At 41.5% G+C, this 25,783-nt stretch overlaps 1 protein-coding gene across 1 annotated transcript; it reads left to right on the forward strand.

Annotated features, from left to right (window-relative positions):
- The first annotated feature begins 10,916 nt into the window (after positions 1-10,916).
- LOC120974547 (ATP synthase subunit 9, mitochondrial-like) lies at positions 10,917-11,591 on the forward strand. The gene has a single exon (XM_040400996.3). It carries the CDS (start codon positions 11,038-11,040, stop codon positions 11,377-11,379), a length of 342 nt encoding a protein of 113 aa, XP_040256930.1. The 5' UTR covers positions 10,917-11,037; the 3' UTR covers positions 11,380-11,591.
- The last annotated feature ends 14,192 nt before the right edge of the window (positions 11,592-25,783 follow it).

The raw sequence follows: 25,783 nt of genomic DNA on the forward strand, positions 1-25,783 counted from the left end.
TAGGGGCTTCAGTACTTGGCTGACCGCCCGGTGGAAGACCTGGTTCTACCACACAAGGGCAGCTTTGGTAGTTCAGGATTGTTTTCCTCATATGTAATTTCAACTCAATTTGGAAATGTCCGATCTTATTCCAAAATAGAAGGTCTTCATGAAGGTCTGTCTTGTTTCAGGAATATAGGTACCGAAGTTCAATAGCGGTAGGTACCAAGGAGAAGACGAGTCAGGGCCGATTGACAAGACTAGCTAGGCTAACCTTCTAGCCATGCTCCATCTGATATCGAACAGAAGTGCTAAACGTTTCATGTGATGCTGACCTCAATGAACCAGACCTCGAGAATTCGTTCATCCCTTCGCTCCGAGGATTGGTCGAGTACTTGGCCACATGCATGAGTAGGCCTGTTGCCGGGATGTCACATTAAAAAGGCAGGTCCCATACTTGAAATACAAAAATAAGATCAGATAGTGCTCAAGAGGTTTTTCTCCATACGAGAAATCCTTCACTCGCAGGGAATTCAAATAGATGTGTTGAACATCATCAAAGAAAGGAAAAAGACTGAATTCGGTTCATCTCCTCCCTTTTCTTCAAACCAAGAGCTACTCCTCCCTTTTCTTTTTTATGTAATTTCAATACGATTTCGTTTGTGTTCATGTTTTCAATTTAGAACCCCACGGAAGTGAATAGAAAAAAGAAAAATACCCCTGTGATACGCCTTCCTTTACCTATTTCTAGATTGATTGATGTTCAATGGAGGGAAACTTGCCATTCCTTCTTTCCTTTGAAATTGCACATTTTTTTATTCTGAACTAATTGTATCATTTTTGTTCCCATCAAGCTTTCTTGCCTAGTGACTAAGGATTTTCACACTTGTTGTGTCTATAAAAGATTTCTCATAAAACACTAACAGAAGTGTTAGAGGGATTCACTTTCGATAAGAATCCAAAAGCAAGTTCCCTATACTACCTTCTTTCCCTCCTCTGTTTCTGTCTTTAAGAGGCAATGCATCCGGCAGGAATCGAACCTACTTTTTGACCCATTTTGCCTTTCTAGGTTGGTGGGCGCTTTCACCATTCAGCCATGGATGCTTTAGCGAGGGAACTAGGTTTTTATTTGAGAGCGAACTAGGTTTTTAGTGGTATTCCTTCTCGAGCTTCTATTTCTTCCGTTAAGGGAGATTCGGGAAAAGATGGAATAGGAAGACATGTTTCCAGAACAAACAAGATACGGGTAGAGAAGGGGAACTTAGCAAAGTTAGACAACATTGGATGGGCATAGGAACATGTATTGATGTACCAGATCGGCTAATGCTCCCAGGTTGATGCGATGTATTCCACCAGTTGACTGGAGACTTTATTATTGGTATATCGATCGGTCCGGCACGGATTGAAATAGGAGTTGGTTCGATAGGAAGCTTTTGAAAATGTAGTGCACCCAGGTAAATAAGGAACAAGATGAATATAGAAGTTAAACGAGCATCCCACACCCGAAAGGTACCCCACATAGGCCTTCCCCGAATCGCCCCAGTCACTAACGTAAACAAAGTAGAAAAGGCACCAATTTCTGTACCGGTTCCGGAAGAGCGAAGAAAAAGGTGATGTTTTGTTAATGGGAATAAGGAATTGTTTATAGCTGTCACGATATAAATAACTATACTCATCTGAGCTGTAGGAACATGTACATACGAAATACGAGAATTTCCACCTTGTTTAAGATCTGGTGGTGCTACCCGAAGACTTAAATGAATAGCCATCACTGTTAAGAACAGCCGAGATCCAATGAGAATTTGCGCATATCTTTTTGTCTTTGACATAAAAAAATAAGGTTGTAATAACGATACTGACATTTTATTTTCCTTGACTTGCAAGTGGAACAAGAAAGACTATATAGTTATTTTGATTCTATAAACAATCAAAGGATTCCGCATGCTTTCCATGGAATCACGGAATTCCCCTTGCTTAGTTTTTGCTCCGCTCGTGCGTGGCACTCCTTGCTTGCGGAGCGGCATATCGGAAAAACAAGCATTGACTTTCTATACGGGCCCGTCCCCTCTTACCCCTAACTAACAATTATGCTGCTCTCACCTTTTTGTAATCTTATCTTTAAAAAATGCACTACTAATTTTTACGGCCTCCTTAGTCACCCTTTCCACTCTCGTCCTGTTTTCGGGTTCCCTTTCAGGGGATGAGGATATTTCGATGATTTCTCCCTCCGTAGGTGGAAAACGCGTGGGTGAGTAGAGTATGTGCTTTGCTTTTGGGGGCACCGGCAAGAAGCTTCTCGGCCACCCTACTCTGACTTGATTAGCTACTAGTAGCTAGGATCGTTCAAACAGTCAGTCAGCAATGCGTACTTCATTCCTAGTTGAGTGGATCTGCGTAGCAGAGCCCAATCTCCTACCACAAGCTCTGACCTGACTTGTTGTACTTGATTCACCCACATAAATAGACAACTTGGATAATAAAAGTCATCCCATAAAAGAGAAGTGAGTCCGCATGTCGGCAAATGATTCGGAATTGAAACTGGCTACAGAGGAAACCGAAGCCCTAACTCCCCATTCTTTCTATCTTACATCGCCATCGAGCCCTGGTTGTAGAGTCACTGGTTTCTAATCGCAATGGATTTATGTTTTCTTTGGCTTTTCATTTGCTTCGTTCAACCCTGATCTGGATAGATAGCTCGGCTTCTATTAGCTGAGAATGGTTTTGTCAAGGAAAGGTTTCGCTATACAACAACAATGAACTCACTTCTGATCAAATTGGATTGGATGAAACGGTAATCTTTCTCTGTCTTGTGAGAGAGAGTCACTTGCTGTATTGAGAGCGGGCGGGTGACATGCATTAAGCGAAATTAGTTGTTATGTTTTTGGTCTTATTTGCGCGAGAAGACCCTTGACTGAGGAGACATGTTTGGCTTCGATGATGCCGCTACGGTCCTACTCACTTTCAGAGACCGCTCTGAGTTTGCCGATTTTGCGGCAACCCTTTCACTAAGAACATTTTAGCCATTAACGAAATGCCACTATTCCACAATGCTTCTTTGATTTATGTGTAGAAGCGGTAGTAGTGAAGAAAATGGAGGGAGAAGAAAGAAAGTGATGTGACACGGGAATATATCACATCCGACGGCCAGCCATGCCATTAGATAGATCCGCTTTGAGTCTTCTGCAGGATGAGATCCGCTTGGTCTTGTGATAGGGGCTTGAGGAGGAAGAAGAGGGGATTTCTTAAAAAAAAGAATGAATCTCCTTATTTATAGGGAACAGGACGTGTGACTTCCTCAAACGAAATGAATGTGGCTTTCGTGATAAGGCAAATCCGTCGTTCGGTACAATCAACATATTGAATCAACGCTCGCTCGGCTCGGTGTTGAATGAACTCCTTCATTGATTCCGGGCTGCTCGTAGGGGGGCTGTGAAAGCAAGCATAGGAGATCAAAATGTGAGTCGAATCCGATGGGTAAAAAGGGGAAGCAGGAAAGGGTTCTGATGTGAATCTTCTGGTTTGTATATCTATCTCAGCCCTTGCTTGAAAACCTCAAAATTGACTTGCATCTTGCCTTATCACACTACACTTTCTCTTCCTTATTCCATTTCATTGAGCTAAGCAACACTTTTTCACGTATTCACCCGAGATATTATAGAAATTGGTCATATTGATCTGTCATCTTGTTCTCGATAGGAACTTGCTACTGTCTTGGTTGGTTTGAGAGCAGGCACTGTCTATATATCCAAAACCGGAGGAGAGTTTGGGTTTGGATCACAGACGATCAGAGATTTTGGATTGAGATGGATGGTTGTGCTTGAAGTTACGAGGTCTTCCATAGGAGCTCGAAGGAGTAACTGAATGATGTGTAACTGCATGGAAAACACCAATGTCTTAGCAAATCCATAGCTGTATATTTAAATGTCTTAGAGATGTACATTGGTATATGTGATATCCACGGCATTCAGTATATACATAAATGCACAGTTGTCATATCGTAAGGGAGGAATATGTGTGTGTTGTATATAAATAAAGGACTTTCGATTTAGCGTTGTCATTTTCACGAGTTTCTAGATAATCCAATTTTATGTGAGATTACTTTCATTTTTACTGAATCACTTGAATCAGTTAAAGGAGACGAGGCTTCTGGCCTAGCCAGAGGGGCTGTAGAGGAGAGTTTTGACTGCGGGAGAGGCAGGTCCAGGTTACGGGGAGAATCCGCTAGGCTGAGGTTGAGTGGCTCACTTCCTTGAGAGTATATAATCTATAACTAAGAAATGATAATTGTTTTCCCATATGATCTCAGGCTCATAAAGAGGATGAAACTGATAATTTCATTCACACTTTGATATTGAGCTCGTCAGTGATCTTTTCCAAGGTGTCTAGAGAAACCTGCTTTGAACATGACATTCGTACCCAAGGAAAGTTTTGGCAGGCATTACTATGATCTTGAAGCCCTTGCTAGGAGCTAGTCGGTATGGCTCACTACTAAACAAGGTTCTGGCATGCTTCGATTTAGCCCTGTGATCCGCTAATTCATCTCTTGATCTGGTATTCCGCAAAGGAGGTGGATAGGGTCAGCCTTTTCTTCATGGATATGTTGATCTATCAGACCTATCTATAGTGGAATACTAGATTCTTTGCTACTTCCTGGATTATCCCTGTGTTCGCTATTTCCAGATCCTGCCTTCTTGTCCTTTGTGCTCAAGTCTATGGCCATTACTGCCCGGGGCAATATTAGCAGTTTTCTGAGGGTTCCATCGCCTCTTGGTTGGTTTTTTCTCCGCAAGCAAAGCAAGCTAGTTCACATAAGATTATCCTTACTGCACTAACCATTGCTGGCGAGGTAGCCTTGCCCTAACGTCATAGAGAAGACGTGCCACAGCTGCCTTTCTAAGACCTGGTACAAGTGATGACCTTGCTGATAAGGGTCGAATGCGTAGTTCATTCGCATGTCTTCCGAAAGAATTGACAGTTGATGACGGAACGAACTGTTTGACCTTGATTTCTTGGCTTTGATGTTGTTATCACAATCAGGTTGCCATAACACGCATTGCTATGTTGAGACAACATGATCTTGAATCAGGATTGGATTGCCTTATCTTATTAGTAGGAAGAGGTGAAGTTCCCATTTCTTTTCCCTGGGAAACGGTACCTGCATTCCCGTGAGGTTTTCCTGTCCCATTGCTCTCTATTCTCTAATTCCCTTAATCAAACAAAGTTTATATACCCTCTGATTTGGGGATCCTTCTTTTCTGCACTTCCCCTTTTCTCTACTTCCCATTGGAGTGTACGGGGCCATTTTGAGATATGGGATAGGTCCGTTTTCATCAACCAGTAGGCGGAAAGCTAGCACATTTACCTTAATCCATTACACTACCGAGAAGTTTGATGACTTCTCACCTTCATAACATACTTACCAAACCTAGTAAGGGATTTTGTACCTTAATCTAGTGAAAGGTGCACATCCAATCCCTAATCTAGCTCTCTATGCAGAAACCCATTGGCAAAGAAATGGGTTGATTCTTCGGTTCAAGTGATGGTGGGGGATCAAGAAGAGTGGCTATGTGGGGTTTGAACTTGGACACAGGATTAGCTTAATTTGGATAGTTCATTTATCACTCCACTGGGCCCTTGGCCTTTCTCCCTGTGGATGGATGATAAGAAAAATGCCAATTGAACCAAGTAAGGGCTCCGCGTGAAGCATATTATGTAGATCTAGCTGACAATAATAACTGAGATCCTATACAAATAACGCATTAGCGACCCCTTGGATAGACAATTCATGCTACTCGACTCACCATCACTCTTTAGAGACATTCGACGAAAAGCAAGCTTACCAACAAGAAACAGCTGGCATGGCAGTATCTTCTATATCTTCTATGATGAATATAATGTGCACACCTGGCTTTAACCAGATAAAATCTAGTATAGCGGGAAGGATGTCATATTTTTGGTCCACTACTTAGACTCTACGAGGGCTTTAGGTGAGGAACTACTTATCTCCCGAGGCACCCTTCTGCTGAGTCCTACCAAGCTCAAGTTTAAGAATGCGCACAACCCCAAGGATAGGTAGAGGGGGATCTTGTTCTGTTCAGTGCCGCCTCTTCCTCGGCCATTCAAGAAAGGGATTTGCTTCTTCTTACAGGTCCTTGAGAAAAAGAAGAAAGATAGGAAAGGAATTAGGGCGTTGCCGAAGGCAATGGTCCAGCTTGTGTGAATGGATTTCATTGTTTTTTTTAGATTCCACTATTTGTTCGATAGCAAGCAAACTCTCCCAATTTAGGAGCTTCAGTGATCTTACAACGAACATTGTAAATGACAATCAACAAATTCTGGCGAAATAGAAGATCTATGGGTCACCATAGTCTTCTGATACACAAATAGGATTCCGCACTCTTAAACAAGAGGTTGCCACTTAGCATAAGGAAAGGGAAGAGTAAGGCCAGCATTGACTAGAGCTACTGATATCTCGGGACACTATGTGAAATAGGTATGATATGCTTGCTATTCTGGGAAGATAAGTCATGCCTTAGGAAACTAGTCATGTTATGATCGAATTGGAATGTGCGGGCTTTGTGACTACCACTGATTGGGGGATCAAGAAGCCTGCAAGTTCGCTCTTCCTGCGATATCTGATCAATCGCTCCTGTCGGTTGTACAGATTCTATCACTGGCTTTAGGATATTCCTTCTCGGACCTGACGTCTCCATCACTACTAATAAGGAAGGCCACTTTCTTTTGTATCGGGACTTCAAAACGCAACGCAGTAGAAACAGATAGCTGAGTAGAGAGTGTGGCCGAAGCATCCATATCTTAGCGATTATGTTCTTATAGATAAGGATTAGACTGATGTAGACAACCAAGAAATCTAAGGTGAACCAATAGAAATAGAGTCTGGTGGAAGCGGTCATTCCGTGGGGAGAGACTCAAGAATATGGTAATATGATGTCTCCGCTGCGCTGCTCTGCTGACTAGCCGTTTCCTCTTCTAAGTAAATAACCAGCTTCAGTTAAGGGTTGGGTTTATTGACTATCACAAGAAAATGGGAAGAATTTATCACACATGGTATCAGAGCTGATACCTTCACCCAAACCGTGGACGCCGGCGGTGAAGAAGGAGGTGAGGGCGCCTGCTTTGATAAGGCTTACTGTAAGTTTGTTTGAAGCTCCTGAGTCTAGTCAACCAATGGGTGCTATGGTGTGTCCTCCCCTAAGGTCTCGCTTGGATAATTGACTCTTACGACCCACACAGGAGAGGTTTTTCCCAACTGTTCATGCCTCTCGGCTATTAAATAAAAGAGTGGGCTCTTTGAAGCTAGGTATTAGGCACAGGAAGGTAGGGGAATATAGCGAGCACTTTCTTAAACCGAGATGTGAGACTACTAAAGAGGCAGGTAAAGTGGGAAGTGGGATTCATGATGCAAGCTTATGAAGAAAAAAAAGAGATCTCATTAATGCTTCTCAAAATAGTTATAGCAATCCCTCGCCATCTGAGCCAGAACGAATCCCACTCAAATCTCTAAATGCTTTTGGCATTCTTTTCCCTCGCATTTCCCTAATTCTTTTATTAATATGGGAATGTGAGCAAATGAGGAGGCATCGAGTCGAAGAAATGAATTGCTCTTTGGCTAGTGGAAATGGAGTTCTTGTCGTCAACAAAGTAACTGCTCTATTTGGAGAGTGGAGCCAGCCTCAAAGCCGCCTTGGTTCTATAGTAATCTCTGAGCATTTGAGTTGACTAATCTGATGGTACTTGAAGAAGAGTGAAACGTCGAGATTTCCTTATAGGAGGAGAAAGGGATTCCTGTTGCTTTTGGGTGGGTCCAATCAAGGTACAAAAAACTCTTTTCCCACGGCTCACTAATACAATCCTATCTTACCATTCTTCTATCCTTCTTCATCACGGGATAGGAGCATAACGATGATCTATGGACAAAGGAAGGTATCAGAAAATTCATTATGACCTAGACCTAAACCATGCTGCTATTGAACAGAGGAGGAGTTCTTGTGACTACTTCTCGCTGGCACCAAAAGAAGTTTCGCTTGATTCGGACCTTTTGTGGTGGTCTACCGAGGACATCACCTAAAAACAACCCTTGTGCCATGGAATATTCTTTTACGATTGGAGAACCTGGCTTTGATGACATTCCTGAGGAAGGTATTTCCCCTACTAGGCTCGTTGCTCGCTTATTAAAGATCAGAGAAGCGAATGCCTCTCCTAATTGATTGAAAAGTGCTCGCCTTTAATTCTGGCAGATGCCTGCCATGTACCATCCGTGGAGGAAGTAGTGGGTTATTGGAAGTATAGGATTATTTCTCAAGTGTCACCAAGGATACACCACACTTACTAAATAGGCACGTGGATGCGGCATCTGGCTCTATGCGATGAAAGCAATGGGAAATGAGATTCTGGATTTGATTACTGGTACAAACAAGCTCAAAGCTAGCGAGAGCATAAAGAACGGTAGATTCCATTCAACTGGTAGGTCAAGCCCTTACCCATAACACTTATTCAAAATGGGCTATCCGAAAGAGGAGATCAATAATTCCACTATCAATATGGGTAGGCTGCTATATCTAGAAAGAGAAGATGAAAGGTTTTGGATTATTAGCAAAGGTACTTATCTTATTACTCAGCTAGGCACTTATAACCCTATTTGTTTACAAGTTCCACATGGGTCTGGTCAGGAAGACTCAGAAGCATTCTCACGGCCACCCCACGCGGGACCAGCTTCTCCGCCAATCGACCATCACTTGCATACAAAAAAAGCCCCTTTTCCAATGGAAACCTAGGGAAATACAGTTGCTCAATTCATTCGATTTCGAAATAGCGTATAAAGTGATTCTTGCAATTTCACTGCACGCAGCGTAGCAATTCTCACGGGAATCTCGGTCTTATTTGGGTCAATTCCTTAACGAGAGCCTAGTCGAAAGCGCCCATAAAAAGAGTAAATCATTTTCGGTATGGGTAGGTTGGCCCGTACGAGGGGCGGTAAGCAAGGTAGAGACTAGGGAGCAGGACCGCTAAGGGTCTTCCCATCTCTTCTTGTTATTGTCTTTGTCCGAGATGCCCGGTTCACCAAATGATAATTCAAATCGAGATTGTGTGAAGTAAAGATCTTTTTCTTGAAAGCGGATTTCTCCCTTCAAAATATCATCCATCTAATTTGTTAAAGTATGGAATTCTCATCCAGAGCTACGGAACTCACGACTCTATTAGAAAGTAGAATGACCAACTTTTACACAAATTTTCAAGTGGATGAGATCGGTCGAGTGGTCTCAGTTGGAGATGGGATTGCACGTGTTTATGGATTGAACGAGATTCAAGCAGGAGAAATGGTGGAATTTGCCAGTAGTGTGAAAGGAATCGCCTTAAATCTTGAGAATGAGAATGTAGGTATTGTTGTCTTTGGTAGTCATACCGCTATTAAAGAAGGAGATCTTGCCAAGCGCACTTGATCTATTGTGGATGTTCCTGCGGGAAAGGCCATGTTAGGCCATGTGGTCGACGCCTTGGGAGTAGCTATTGATGGAAAAGGGGCTCTAAGAGATCACGAACGAAGACGTGTCGAAGTGAAAGCCCCAGGGATTATTGAACGTAAATCTATGCACGAACCCATGCAAACAGGCTTAAAAGCAGTGGATAGCCTGGTTCCTACAGGCCGTGGTCAACGAGAACTTATAATCGGGGACAGACAAACTGGAAAAACTGCAATAGCTATCGATACTATATTAAACCAAAAGCAAATGAACTCAAGGGGCACAAATGAGAGTGAGACATTGTATTGTGTCTATGTTGCGATTGGACAAAAACGCTCGACTGTGGCACAATTAGTTCAAATTCTTTCAGAAGCGAATGCTTTGGAATATTCCATTCTTGTAGCAGCCACCACTTCGGATCCTGCTCCTCTGCAATTTCTAGCCCCATATTCAGGGTGTGCAATGGGGGAATATTTCCGCGATAATGGAATGCACGCATTAATTATATATGATGATCTAAGTAAAAAAGCGGTGGCATATCGATAAATGTCATTATTGTTACACCGACCACCAGGCCGTGAGGCTTTCCCAGGGGATGTTTTCTATTTACATTCCCATCTCTTAGAGAGAGCCGCTAAATGATCGGACCATATAGGTGCAGGTAGCTCGGCTGTGTTACCTGTGATTGAAACACAAGCTGGAGACGTATCGGCCTATATCCCCACCAATGTGATCTCCATTACAAATGGAAAAATATGTTTGGAAACAGAGATCTTTTATCACAGAATTAGACTAGTTATTAATGTTGGCTTATCCGTCAGCTGCGTCGCGTCTGCCGCTCAGTTGAAAGCTATGAAACAAGTCTGCGGTAGTTCAAAACTGGAATTGGCACAATAGCGCGAAGTGGCCGCCTTCGCTCAATTTGGGTCAGACCTTGATGCTGCGACTTAGGCATAACTCAATAGAGGTGCAAGGCTTACAAAAGTGCCCAAACAACCACAATATGAACCACTTCCAATTGAAAAACAAATTGTTGTGATTTATGCTGCTGTCAACGGCTTCTGTGATTGAATGCCACTAGACAGAATTTCTCAATATGAAACAGCCATTCTAAGTACTATTAATCCTGAATTACAAAAGTCCTTCTTAGAAAAAGGTGGCTTAACTAACAAAAGAAAGATGGAACCAGATGCTTCTTTAAAAGAGAGCACTTTGCCTTACCTGTGAATTAACAAAAAAGGTTGCCCCTTACTCCCAGATGTAGGAAGAAGGCTTTTCTCGCCAACTGAACCCCAATAGGCTATTTTGGACTTTTTGCACATAATTATTAAAGATAGATTTTGGTGCCATGCGTAAACCAAGCTGTGAGAGTTACCCCAGCCACAAGGGGGAGTTGCTCCAGTAGTTCAGGATACCCCACCCACCCCACAAGGGTTTATGGACCCCCTACCTATACCTATACCTATACCTGATGGTTTTCAATCCACAACTCATTTTCTTGAATATGTGACAAGCCTTGCAAATTGAGATAATATGTATAAAATTAGTGGTCCGCATAACCCAATATTTGAAAATTATGGAGGTGCAGGCCCAAGTACTTCGAATCATCAACAAGAAATCCAATAAAGAACAGCGAAGGAAAAACGTGACAAGAAAAGTGTTTTCTCGACTCGAGATGTTAGAAGGTGCTAAATCAATAGGTGTTGGAGCTGCTACAATTGCTTTAGCCGGAGCTGCTGTCGGTATTGGAAACGTCCTCAGTTCTTTGATTCATTCCATGGCGCGAAATCCATCATTGGCTAAACAATCATTTGGTTATGCCATTTTGGGCTTTGCTCTCACCGAAGCTATTGCATTGTTTGCCCCAATGATGGCCTTTCTGATCTCATTCCTTTTCCGATCGCATAAAAAGTCATGAGATCAAAAAAGAAATGTGAGAATGTAGTTACAGATGTAAAAAAAAGTCAATATCTCGTTCTCTTGCTCTTAAATCATGAATTGGATGATGTGCGTTTCATCAAGTATGAACATATTGCATTTTTTGCTATGCAATTTCAGTACCGGATCGACGTCCATTTATTTCTGTGTCCTCATCCGCGTGTATGTCTGTGTTAGATAGGCTCTGGAAGGCCTTACTTTACTAACAGGTAGGGTGCGTTACTTTTATTCTTTTTTTGCTGCTTACCCGCCTGTTTAGATTATTTACTTGCCCTTTCACTTTTTCTTCGGCTGTCACCAACTTTGTTCAATGCTAGTCCCTAACCCATGAATAAGGGCTCCGCTGGCTACCGGGTTCAGAGAAGTTTGTAAGCTCTTTATCTTTTTTCATTTTTCGCCACCTCATGTGTCTTTCCATTTCAGGTCCTTAATTCGGCATTAGCTTCGTTAGAGAAAGCCATTCGTGAACTACAAAGCATGGGATCCTAAACAGCACGAAAGAAAGCGTACTACTTTTCAATAAGGTCCGACTTCAGAGAGGAGAGACATGAACTTGTTTTAGGCGTAGAAAAGGCATACGGTATGAAAGATTGATTGAAAAGAGGTAGGGACTGGTCTCGCTGCTAAGGGAGAAGGAGACCTCTGTCAGAGCAAGCTAAAGAGCCCACTTTATATCGTCGATTTCAGGTAAGGCACTCGATCAAAGCCTATACATCCGGGAATTTACCTCCAAACCAAAGACGACTTGCTTTGCTGCATTTCCTGGGCCGGGGATTTACTTGATTTTGGTGAAAGAAAGGCCATATGATCTACTTTCTGGTGTCGGTTCCTTCACAAAGATAGCCCCTTCTTGCTCTTATTCTTATTCTTATTCATTGGAATACAAGAGTTCTGAAGCTCCTTTCTTTCAAGTGAAAGTTGCCTATCTTTCTTGGTTCGGAATCCAATCCAGTTGAAAACAAACAATTGCCCGATGGCAAAGTCAGATGAAAGGCTAGGAGTGTAAACCACGTACGAGCGTGGCGCAGAAAGGGAAATGTTTTGCAGCGAGTCAAGCGTAATACGATCAAAAGGAAATGGGGTCGATGCTAAAACTCAAACAGTTCCCCAGAGGGGGCCCTGGGTTGAAAGAGCGAGCTACATTCTTTCATAGAAGACAGAAAATAAGAGGACTGATGCTTTCTTACTTCATCTTAATATAGGGATTATAGCATTGGAATTATGGAATTTGAATGGATTGAGTACATCAAGATGAAGAAATTAACGTAATAAGCGATATTCTCAAAAGATTCGTTCATGCTAGAAACCTTAGTGTGCATGGCACTAAAAAAGGGTACAAAGAACCTGAGATGCAAGTAATGGCTGAATAGCCGGGGAAACACTAAATAAAGACAGGTGTCATCCGGACTTACTTGATTGATTGAATCGAGAGATGGAAATGCCATTGAGAGATTAGAAGGGATAGAGAAAACGTCAGATAGAGGTCGTGCTTCTGCTCAGTCAAAAGAACAATCTGAGTGAGGATAAGGTGGTTTATGTTAGGGTCCAAGAAAGCAACTTGATATGCCAATCCTAACAAGAATTCCACTCTTTCTGGTCATGTCAGAAACCACCTCTTGGAAAGCAGATCGAAAGCCAATCATTTCAGAAGATGATGACCCTCTTGTGCTCCTACGTTCCTTCTAGTTGGTGGATGAAGAATAGGAGAGAGCTTGCTTGAGTAGAAGATAACCCGCGAGAAGGATGTTTTGTAGCGCTTTCTCATACAAAAGGAAAAGGCGTCACGACTGAAGATAAGGACAGATCCCAGCTTTTCATTGCTCTGTCGCGCCACCCCTCCTCTCAGAGCCGGTTCTTATCCATAGATTTTCCACCTAAAAGATATTGTATATATATCAAGGAAAGCTGGCACCTTTGGTTCTTGGTACGACTGGTACGTTTTCTCATTTATCGGTCTAGTTGGGAAAAATTTCCCTCAAAGATCAAGTTTTTCTTATATATTATGATCTGCCCTTGCCCTTAACCTTCCTTTCTCTTCTACAAAAAGGCTGGACGTCAAGTGTAACTGATGCTTATATTCAAAATATGACAAGCAAGAAACCTACTATTGCCGTAAACAAAAACCCAAACATTAGTAACTAACAGAGCTTTCCTATTCTAACTATTTCCCTGTAAACCAGGATTGATGTACCAATCAAAAAAGACTTCTGAAACTAAACTATTCTATTGATTTATGCCCATGCTTCTTCTTTTGTTTTTGTACGAAGAAGGATGTCTAGGAGGAACAGATCACTGAGGTTAAGGATGAGAAGGTGAAAAGTGAAGATAGAGAATAGATGCCATGAACAAGTGTATCAATTCAAGAGTTAAGGAATACTATTGGGAAGATTAGGCATTGGGTTATCTCGTTATTGACCATCCCTTTTCAACACATCTCTTTTAGTGTACGTCTTTTTTAGTTGCTTAAAGATTTCAGATATTGCTTTTTCTGTTATAGGAAGTGTTGCGTTCCCCTTTAGGGTGTTTGTAAGTGGCGTCACCCGATCGCCCGGAAGAGAGAAGAAAAACATGTTGGTTGCTATTTCTGGTTGAAGAGCTATTTTTTCTATCGAACAAGAATTCTGAGGGATGTTTTTTGTTGTCGATTAGTAGCAATAGAAAGATAATGGAAGTTATTGAATAAGTTGGGTCATGAGAATGGAAGTTGGGTCATGTTGATACTAGATCCATGTCTTGATTATTCGACTTTTCCATTCCAATGCACAATACTATGCATTCCATTCCAAAGAGTGATTTCGGTGGGTTGATACGAATTCCACTTTGATGGTCCTAAGTTCGCATTCTTTGCGGATAACTTCCATCTCGCCATAGACGAAAAGTACCCAATTTCATGCCAAGAGACCATGTAAGGGTTGTACGACCCATCCATATGATAAAAGACTCACAAGCCTAAGAGCAATTCCTTCCTTCCCTATCATTAATTAAGGACTGGCTTGCTTCGAGAGAAAGGAAATCTGAATTCCATAGTCGTCTTCCTCACGAGCTGGAACAACTAAAGGTGTAGGTTGGAGACATACTTTTTTCCATTGGATTGTGCTCCAGAGAATGGAATAGTATCACGCGCTCTCGGGAGCCGGCATTAGTTTATGGTTCGAAAGCACGAGTCACTCCATCCAGCTATACTTGCATTTATATAGATGATTTGAGCCTTTGATTTACTTACTACAAAACAAGCTATGTTCTCCTATATATTTCCTTGGGCTCGCTTTACAAAATAAAAACAAACTACTCCTCTTGATGTGGTCAGAGCGAAGTACTAATAGGCACAGAAATAGCAGGAATATCATTCATTCATTTCATCTGTATGGTATGACACGGCCTCTTTTTGCTCCCCATTTTGTTGGAACTGAGGCCTCTGTCTACCGGCCCGAAAGGAGGGTCTCATGCTTGTAAACTAGCATATATCTTGCACAGAATGAACCTTCCTTCAGTCACAACGAGAAGCACTATCGGGGTCTGAACGAATAGAAAACACAATCAACACTTCATATCAAAGTCAACCAACGTTTATCATATAGAGCGGAATCTTCATTCTAATTTGATTAGCCAACCCTCCCTCGAGTCGTATGCTTTCTGATCACTCTCCGTTTGATTATTCAGAGCCTAAGAAGCACTATCGGGGTCTGAAATATTTATATATACATAATAATTTTATTATAGACATATTTGGCTAATCAATATGGCTATGAGAGATACATGAGCAAGAAGCAACCATTAAACATATACATGTGGCAGCAAAAACAATATACAACGAGGACCATGGTAAGGTTATCAATTTCATATATGTTCTTAGGCAATACAAACAAATATATATATATACATAAATCAAAAATTACAACATAGGTAATGACGGAGTCATATTTGAAGAAGACACAGACGAAGATGAATACATATTCACCGGTTAAGAATTTCCACCATTGTATTACTACTTACTAAATTTAATATGTTGCATATGAAAACAGAGTGGGACAGAGAAGCGGAAATTGAAATAATAGAAGAGGAGGAAGATCTCAATTAAAAGTCTGGCCTATATGTTTTGAGTTTTGTAGGCATGATATGATTTCAACTTCATGACATTCAATTTATTCAACAATTTACTCATAGGATATAAGTGAAGCACAAGAGTAAATGACATAGAAAAGAGCTTCGTTGACGGGATGTGAATGCCGCTTACCTAGCCTCCCTGGCAACTATTTGAGGACTCTATTTTATTTATAAACTTTAAGATCTAAGCACTTTATTAAAACAGCCAGCAAAACAAAATAAAGTGACATTCCAAGAATAGCACACATCATGTGAAGAAGCAAAAACTTAGGCTCAACCGATACTAATCGATAATTGTTGAAGAAGAAAGGTGGGATGCCTACCGGGGCATCCCCAAGCTTAGATGCTTGAGACTTCTCGAAATATTATCTTGGGGTGCCTTGGGAATCCTCAAGCTTGAGCTTTTGTGTCTCATTAATTCTTCTCATATCACGATTTTCCTAAATCTCAAAAGCTTCATCCACGCGAAACTCAACAAGAACTCGTGAGATAAGTTAGTATAAACCAATGCAAAAACCTTATCATTCTCTACTATAGCAAATCACTAAAATTATTATTCAACATTGCATACTAAATTCCTCTACATATTTAATACTCCTATCCTAAATAGAATCATTAAACAAGCAAACATATGCAAACAATGCAAACATAACAGCAATCTGCCAAAACAGTACAGTCTGTAAAGAATGCAAGAGTATCAATACTTATTCAACTCCAAACATTGTGAAATTCTAACACACTGTAGAAAATTTATCAGATCTTATTATGCAAAAAAATCAACATTTTATCACATTCTGACTTTTCTAGGGAATTTTTGCAACAGCGGTAAACTTTCTGTTTTCAAACAGCAACATGTATACTTGCAAAATAAGCATGGCAAAGGCTATCATTGCCACTTTTATTGAAATAAAAGATGCAAAACATTATTCTAAATAACAGCAAGCAAATCCTAACAAAAATAAATTGACGCTCCAAGCAAAACACATATCATGTGACAAATGAAAACATAGCTCCAAGTGAGGTTACCGATAATGTTGGAGACGACAGAGGGGATGCCTTCCGGGGAATCCCCAAGCTTAGTTGCTTTGATATTCCTTGAATATTACCTTGGGGTGCCTTGGGCATCCCCAAGCTTAGGGTCTTGTCACTCCTTATTCTCCTCATATCGACATCTCACCCAAAACTTGAAAACTTCAATCACACAAAACTTAATGGAACTTCGTGAGATAGGTTAGTATGATAAAGAGCAAACCATTTCACTTTGGTACTGTCAAAGAAAAGATTCATAATTGTTTCCACACAATGCCTACTGTAGCATATCATTTCCACAATTTATATTGAGCAATATAAGCCATAGAAACTGGAAAACAAGCAAACTATGCATTGAAAACAGAATCTGTCAAAAACAGAACAATCTGTAGTAATCTGTACTCCAACCATACTTCTGCTACTCCAAAAATTCTGAAAAATTAGGAAAACCTGGGAAATTTGTCTATTAATCTTCTGAAAAAAGAATCAGCATTTTATCACCCTTCCGTTAAAAATGAGAATTGTTTTCCTGAGCGCATAAGTTTCTGTTTTTCAGCAAGATCAAATCAACTATCACCGTAAGCCGTCCCAAAGGTCTTACTTGGCACTTTATTGAAACGAAAGCAATAAAACATGATTACTACAGTAGCCTAATCATGTGAACACACAAAAACAGTAGGTAAAAGTGTTGCGTTGTCTCCCAACAAGCGCCTTTCTTTAATGCCTTTTAAGCTAGGCATGATGATTTCAATGATGCTCACATAAAAGATAAGAATTGAAACATAAAGAGAGCATCATGAATCACATGACAAGCACATTTAAGCCTAACCCACCTCCTATGCATAGGGATTTTGTGATCAAACAACTTATGGTAACAAGAATCAACTAGCATAGGAAGGCAAAACAAGCAAAACCATAGACAGAAAACATGATATTATTGCAATATGTAGAAGCATATGTTCCTCTCTCATAATAATTTTCAGTAGCATCATGAATAAATTCAACAATATAACCATCACATAAGGCACTCTTTTCATGATGCATAATCATAGAAATTTTGTTACTCTCCACATAAGCAAATTTATTCTCATGAATAGTAGTGGGAGCAAACTCAACAAAATAACTATCATGGGATTGAAAATTAAAATCATGATGACAAGTTTCATGGTTATCATTATTCAATATAGCATACATGTCATCACCATAATCATCATAGATAGCAACTTTGTTATTATAGTCAATTAAAGCCTCATCCAAAATGGTGGATTCATCACTAAATAAAGTCATGACCTCTCCAAATCCACTTTCATCATTATAATCATCATAAATAGGAGGCATGCAATCATTATAACAAATTTGCACATCAAATCTTGGGGGACTAAAAATATCATTTTCATCAAACATAGCATCCGCAAGCTTATGGCTTTGCATATCATTAGCATTATGGATATTCAAAGAATTCATACTAACAACATTGCAATCATGCTCGTCATTCAAATATTTGTGCCAAACATTTTATTGACTTCTTCTTCTAAAAACTGAGGACAATTTTCCGAACCATCCTTTTCAAGAAAGATATAATAAAGATGATCAATAATATGATGCAACCTCAATTCCATTTTTTTGTAGTTTTCTTTTTATAAACCAAACTAGTGATAAAACAAGAAACTAAAAGATTTGATTGCAAGATCTAAAGATATACCTTCAAGCACTCACCTCCCCGGCAACGGCGCCAGAAAAGAGCTTGATGTCTACTATGCAATTTTACTCATGTAGACTCGTGTTGGGCCTCCAAGCATAGAGTTTTATAGGACAGTAGCAATTTTTCCTCAAGTGGATGACCTAAGGTTTATCAATCCGTGGGAGGTGTAGGATGAAGATGGTCTCTCTCAAACAACCCGGCAACCAAATACAAGAAATCTCTTGTGTCCCAAACACACACAATACAATGGCAAATTGTATAGGTGCACCAGTTCGGCGAAGAGATGGTGATAAAAGTGTAATATTGATGGTATAAATATATTTTTATAATCTGAATAAATAAAAACAGCAAGATAGCAAATAGTAAACGGGCACAAAAACAGTATTGCAATGCTTAAAAACAAGGCCTAGGGTCCATACTTTCGCTAGTGCAATCTCTCAACAGTGCTAACATAATTGGATCATATAACCGTCCCTCAACGTGCAACGAAGAATCACTCCAAAGTTCCTATCTAGCGGAGAACATAAGACGGAATTGTTTGTAGTGTACGAAACCACCTCAAAGCTATTCTTTCTGATCAATCTATCCTAGAGTTCGTACTAAAATAACACGAAGCTATTCTTTCCGATCGATCTAACAAAGAGGTCGTACTAAAATAATCCCAAAGCAAATTCAGATTCATAATATTCAATCCAACACAAAGAACTTCAAAGAGTGCCCCAAGATTTCTACCGGAGAAACAAAGACAAGAACGTGCATCAACACCTATGCATAGATTACCCCAATGTCACCACGGGAATCCGCGAGTTGAGTGCCAAAACATATATTGTAGCGACCAGACCTCAAACAGTCTGATCTACCGTGCACCAGTGTCATCCCTGGATCAGTAATGCTGACACGCACAGTACAAATGGAGGATTTATAACAGAGTAGCAATCACACACTTATTACATCGAGTATCTCAAGAGAGAAATAAGTATGACAAATATGGCTTAAGGCCATCTAAAATGATAACAGCGGAAGACTTGGAAGATAAGTGAGTCCATCAACTCCAACGGCATCACTGAGTATAAGACCACGACCTAAGGCACCTTACTCGTCGTCTGAAAAGTCTGCAACATGAAACGTTGCAGCCCGAAAACGGGTCAGCACATGGAATATGCTGGCAATGTAACACATAGAGAGTAATGAACAAAATAATGCTATACTACATGCATATATGGCTGGTAGAAGGCTCTATGGTTACAGTTTTGCGAAAAGCCAATTTTTCCCTACTACAAAGGAATAAATTTTATTTAACTATCATGGTGGTTGTTAAACATTGAGATGGTTGACAGCATCTGAATCCCAATTAAGTATCATCATTAACCCAACAAAATTAATTAAAGTAACATGATGAGATTCACAGGATAATCCAAGTACTAGATACTCAAGATGTCCATAACCGGGGACACGGCTAACCATGATTAGTTTATACACTCTGCAGAGGTTTGTGCACTTTTCCCCACAAGACTCGATCGCCTCCGCTTGATTCTCGCACTACATGATGTTTGAGAAACGGATGACCGAGACACAGTCTTTCAGAAGTGTTTGCACCTTACGAATGGGTAGGCCGTTACACCTACTTTCCCCTACATCTGCTAGTCTACCACTATAAGAGTTCACACAACTTAGTCAACTATGCTAGAGCCCATAATAGCTTGCGGCTACACACGGAAGTTTCTAGCATGAATAATCTCATGATCCCTTTGAACCTGGGTGGCGGTCCAAAAGAAAAACAGGCAATCCTGGAATACCCAGGTACCTCAATCCACCCAGATGTGAGTTTTAGTTGCCACCTTAAGGTTAACCATTAATTAACAATCTCACATTTGTCATTGTAACACTCAAACCCAATCCACGTCTACTAGCATAGCATAGCAATATACGCAAACGTAGAAGTAACTCCCAAGGGTTTGATAATAAACAGGTAATAGGTACTACCTCAACTACTTCCCAATACCCACAATTTAATTAGATCCTAATCATGCAATGTTTGAGGATTGGTCTAATGCAATAAAACTGGGTAGTAAAAGAAGTATGATCAAAGTGTTACTTGCCTTGCGGATGATCCGTGAAACCTAGAGATTCAAAGTAGCAAGCGGCGCACTCCGGGTACTCTATCGCAAACAAACAAGCATACAATAAGCACTCATCAAATACATGGGTAAAACTCAAATAAAAGATCTAACCAGAAAGTTCAACTTAAGAACTCCGGTTTGAAAAAAGAAACAAATCGAACGAAGCAACAAAAGTCAAACGGCGAAAGAAACAAGCTTCGTTTACTAATCTGAATCTAGGTCAAATTTTACAGTAGCAAAAACTTGTTTGAATAGGTTAAACGGAAAGAGAATTTCGAGACGAAACTCTAGGCGCTTGAATCGCCTGATTCCGATAAACGAGCTAAAAGATATACCAGAACAAAAATCTGATCAGAAATCGCGATCCGGAATAATCGCGGAAAATCCGTCGAAAGAAAACTGACGAACAGTTAAACGAACGGACGTTCGTTAGCTGCGACTAACCGACGAACACGTTCGTTAAAACGAACGGATCGGTGAACGTTCACGAACTAACTAAACCAAAAAAAATAAACCGATCTATTAAAATAAAACCTAGGGTTTCGAAAAAAACTAAACGGCTTTTTTTTTTAAAAACCTGCACGGCGGCGGCGGCTGCGGTTACCTCGGCGAGGTACTCCGGCGGGGGTCTCCGGGGTGTGGCGAGGGGCGGCGGGGTGCGGGCGTCGTCGGGGGCGGTGAGGGGCGACGAACGAGGCGGCGGGCGGCGGCGTTCGGGAGCTCCGGCGGCTCCTCCTTCGGTGGCGGGGTCGGCTCCTTCAGGCGGCTCCTGGCGGCGTCTTCGGGCATCGCGGTGGGGTGAGGAGAGGGAGGCGGCGGGGCTGGGGTATTTAAGAGGGGGGTGTTGCTGCCTTGGGGAGGGGGTGATGGCGGCGGCGTCGTGTCCGACCAGGACACGGGCGGCGGCGGCTGGCGTGCTCGGGAGGGAGACGGGGCGCTGGGCCGCGCGGGGAGCTGGGCCGTCGGCTGGGCTTCGGCCCAGTCGGCGCACCCGCGACTTTTTTTTAAAATAATTTCGCCGAACCTAAGAAAAATCGTAGAAAAATAAATAAAAACCCAAAAATGCCAAAGCAAATTTTCGCCGTCTAATTAAAATAATTAGAACGAGATGAACATTTTCTTGGCCCAAAAATGCAGTTTTGAAAACGTGCAATTTTTTCTAATGCAATTAAAATTGCAAATAAACTCCGAATAAAATCAAATATTTGATTTTAATATTTTTCCTCCAATATTTCAATTATTTTGGAGAAGTCATATTTTCTCCTCTCATATATTTTAATATGAAATATTTTTCGGAGAGAAAAATAATTAAAACCAAAAATCCTCGTTTCATTATTTGATAAAGTCAAATATGAAACCGCGAAAATCCCCAACTCTCTCCGAGGGTCCTTGAGTTGCTTAGGATTTTCGAGGATTTTGCCAAAATGCAATAAAATATGCTATGCAATGATGATCTAATGTATAACATTCCAAATTGAAAATTTGGGATGTTACAAACCTACCCCCTTAAGAGGAATCTCGCCCTCGAGATTCGGGTTGGCTAGAAAATAGGTGAGAGTGGTCCTTCCGTAGATCTTCCTCTCGCTCCCAGGTGGCTTCGTCCTTGGTATGGTGACTCCACTGAACTTTGCAAAACTTGATAACCTTGCTGCAGGTGACTCGGCTGGCATACTCAAGAATCTTAACTAGTTTCTCCTCATAGGTCAAGTCACTATCCAGCTGAATCACTTCCAATGGCACCGTATCTCTCAGTGGTATCTCAGCCATCCCTGCGTGGCACTTCTTCAACTGGGAAACGTGAAATACATCATGAACTCCTGACAATACTTCAGGCAATTCTAGTTTGTAAGCAACTTCTCCCATACACTCCAAAAAAATTTATGGTCCTACAAAACATGGCGCTAACTTTCCTTTAACTCCAAAGCGCTTCACTCCTCGAAGTGGTGATACACAAAGATAAACTCTGTCTCCGACTTCGTGAACTGTCTCCTTGCGTTTAGAATCCGCATAACTCTTCTGCCTGGACTGGGCTACCTTGAGCCTATCGCGAATCAACTTCACTTTCCGTTCAGACTCTTTAATCAAATCTGGACCAAACAACTGGCGGTCTCCAACTTCGTCCCATAACAATGGCGTTCTACACCTCCTTTCGTACAAAGCTTCGAAAGGGGCCATCTTCAAACTGGTTTGATAACTGTTGTTGTAAGAAAACTCTGCATACGGCAAATTGTCGTCCCAACTAGATCCATAATCTAGCGCACAAGCTCTCAGCATATCTTCCAAAATCTGATTGACTCTCTTAGTCTGTCCGTCTGTCTGTGGGTGAAGGCTGTACTGAACTCTAGCCTGGTACCCAAGGTTTCATGTAACTGATTCCAAAACTTTGAAGTAAACTGGGTTCCTCTATCTGATACAATGGTCCTCGAAACTCCATGCAGACATACGATCCTGGTCATGTATATCTTTGCCAACTTAGCGCTGGTGTAAGTGGTCTTCACTGGGATGAAATGAGCTACTTTCGTCAAACGATCGACTACAACCCATATTGAGTCATAGCCTGAACGAGTCCTGGGCAATCCCATGATAAAATCCATGCCTAGTTTATCCCATTTCCATTCGGGTATCGGCAATGGCTGTAGCAATCCTGCTGGCTTCTGATGCTCTGCCTTCACTCTTTGATATACATCACAAACTGCTACATACTCCGCAATATCTTTCTTCATTCCGGTCCACCAGAAAGTACCCTTCAAATCCAAATACATCTTGGTATTTCCTGGGTGAATCGAATACGGTGAATCATGGGCCTCTTGCAAGATCAACTTCCTGATCTCCGGATCATTGGGTACATAAAGACGGTCCTCAAACCATAAGGTATCGTGCTCATCCTCACGAAATCCCTTGGCTTTTCCTTTACTCATCCTTTTCTTTATCTCGTCAATTTCCTTGTCTGTCTTCTTAGCTTCCCTGATCTTTTCCATCAAGGTAGACTGAATCTCCAACGTTGCTAAATAGCCTCTTGGAACTATCTCCAAACATAGCTCGCGAAGATCCTCGGCTAATAATTTCGGTAACTCTCCGGTCATGAGGGTGTTAACATGGCTCTTCCGGCTCAACACATCAGCTACTACGTTAGCCTTTCCGGGGTGATAATGCAATCTCATGTTATAATTCTTTATGAGCTCCAACCATCTCCTTTGCCTGAGATTCAACTCCTTCTGCGTGAAGATGTATTTCAAACTCTTGTGATCCGTGTACACCTCACAGTGATTTCCAATGAGAAAATGTCTCCATGTCTTCAACGCATGTACTACAGCTGCTAACTCCAAATCATGCGTGGCATAATTCTTCTCATGGGGTTTAAGTTGTTGTGAAGCATATGAAACAACTCTTCCCTCCTGCATTAGCACTGCTCCAAGTCCTCGACGTGAAGCGTCGCAATATACTTCATAATCCTTGCGTTGATCTGGCAGAATCAGCACTGGTGATGTAACCAAACGTTTCTTCAACTCTTGGAAACTAGCTTCACATTCCTCAGTCCAATTGAATTTGGTGTCCTTCTTTAAAAGCTCTATCATGGGCTTAGCAATCCTCGAGAAATTCTCAATGAACCTCCGGTAGTATCCTGCAAGTCCAAGAAAACTACGAATCTCTCCAACTGATGTGGGTGATTCCCAGCTTGTTACTGTGTCAACTTTGGTGGGGTCTACTGCTATTCCTTCTCCGGATATAACGTGTCCGAGGAATCCAACTTCCTTCAACCAAAACTCACATTTGCTGAACTTGGCGTATAACTGATGTTCTCTGAGCTTCTCAAGTACCAAACGCAAATGTTCCTTATGCTCCTCTTCATTCTTGGAGTAGACTAAAATGTCATCAATGAACACTACGACGAACTTATCCAAAAACTCCATAAACACTTTGTTCATCAGGTTCATGAAATAGGCAGGTGCGTTAGACCAAATGACATAACCGTATACTCATACAGCCCATACCTGGTGGTAAAAGCCGTCTTAGGTATATCCTGCTCTCGAATCTTTAACTGATGGTATCCTGATCGTAGATCAATCTTGGAAAATACCTTAGCTCCTTGTAATCGGTCAAACAGATCATTGATCATCGGCAGTGGGTACTTATTTTTTATGGTCACTTCATTCAATCCTCGATAATCAACAACCATCCTCAACGATCCATCTTTCTTCTCCACTAGAAGTACGGGTGATCCCCAAGGTGAAGAACTTGGGCGAATATAGCCTTTATCCAGTAACTCCTTAATCTGCTTCTTAATTTCTTCCAAATCTTTTGCGGGCATTCTGTACGGTCTCTTAGATATTGGCCCTGTGCCTGGCAAAAGCTCAATCAAAAACTCAATGTCTCTATCTGGTGGCATGCCTGGCAACTCTTCTGGAAATACATCCGGGTAATCCTTCACCACTGGTACTTCTTCCTGTACAACTCCTGATAAGGAATTTACTTGAGTCCTCTTCGGCACATGCCGGGATACATACTTAATCCTTCTCCCTTCTGGGGTGGTAAGCAAAATTGTCTTACTGGCGCAATCGATGTTTCCCCCATACATCGATAGCCAATCCATTCCCAATATTACGTCCAAACCTTGTGACTCCAAAACTATTAGGTCTGAGGGGAAAACATGCCTACCTATGGCCAATGGCATCTGAAAACATCCTTGGCTTGCCATATACTCTGCTCCTGGCGAGGTTACTAACATAGGTGTTCTGAGAACTTTGGTGGGCAACTTAAACTTATCCACAAATCCCCTTGATATGTATGAATGCGATGCACCAGTATCAAAAAGAACGATTGCAGTAAATGACTTAACCAAAAACTTACCCATTACTGCATCTGGCTGAGCTTCAACCTCCTCCATGCTAACGTGGTTCACATGTCCTTTGTTGAAAGGGTTCGGCTTCTTCCCAGAGCTTCCATTGCCATTTCCATTCTGGGCTTCAGGACATTCATTGGCATAATGTCCAGTCTTCTGGCACTTAAAGCAAGTGACTTGGCTCAGGTCTCTCTTAGCTGGGGTTGAAGGGTTGGTACGGTTCTGGCCGTTGCTTCCTCCATTCCCATTACCATTCTTGGGGCCATTATGGTTGTGCGAACTACCTCCTCCATGGGTATGCTGAAACTGTCCTCCCGATTTGGGGTAAAACGTGGCTTCTGCTGAGCTCCAGAATTGTACTTCCCTTGTCCATACTTCCTCTTACGGTTTTCAATCTGCTGCTGCTTCCCTTCAATCATGAGAGCTCTATCTACCAACTCCTGGTAGTTGTTGAAGGTTGCTACCATCAACTGCATGCTCAGCTCATCATTCAGTCCTTCCAGAAACTTCTCCTACTTGGCTGCATCTGTAGCAACGTCATCTGGAGCATAACGTGCTAACTTACTAAAGTCCTCCACATACTGGCCTA

Source organism: Aegilops tauschii, chromosome 2, assembly GCF_002575655.3.
Source record: "Aegilops tauschii subsp. strangulata cultivar AL8/78 chromosome 2, Aet v6.0, whole genome shotgun sequence".
Taxonomy (NCBI): Eukaryota; Viridiplantae; Streptophyta; class Magnoliopsida; order Poales; family Poaceae; genus Aegilops; species Aegilops tauschii.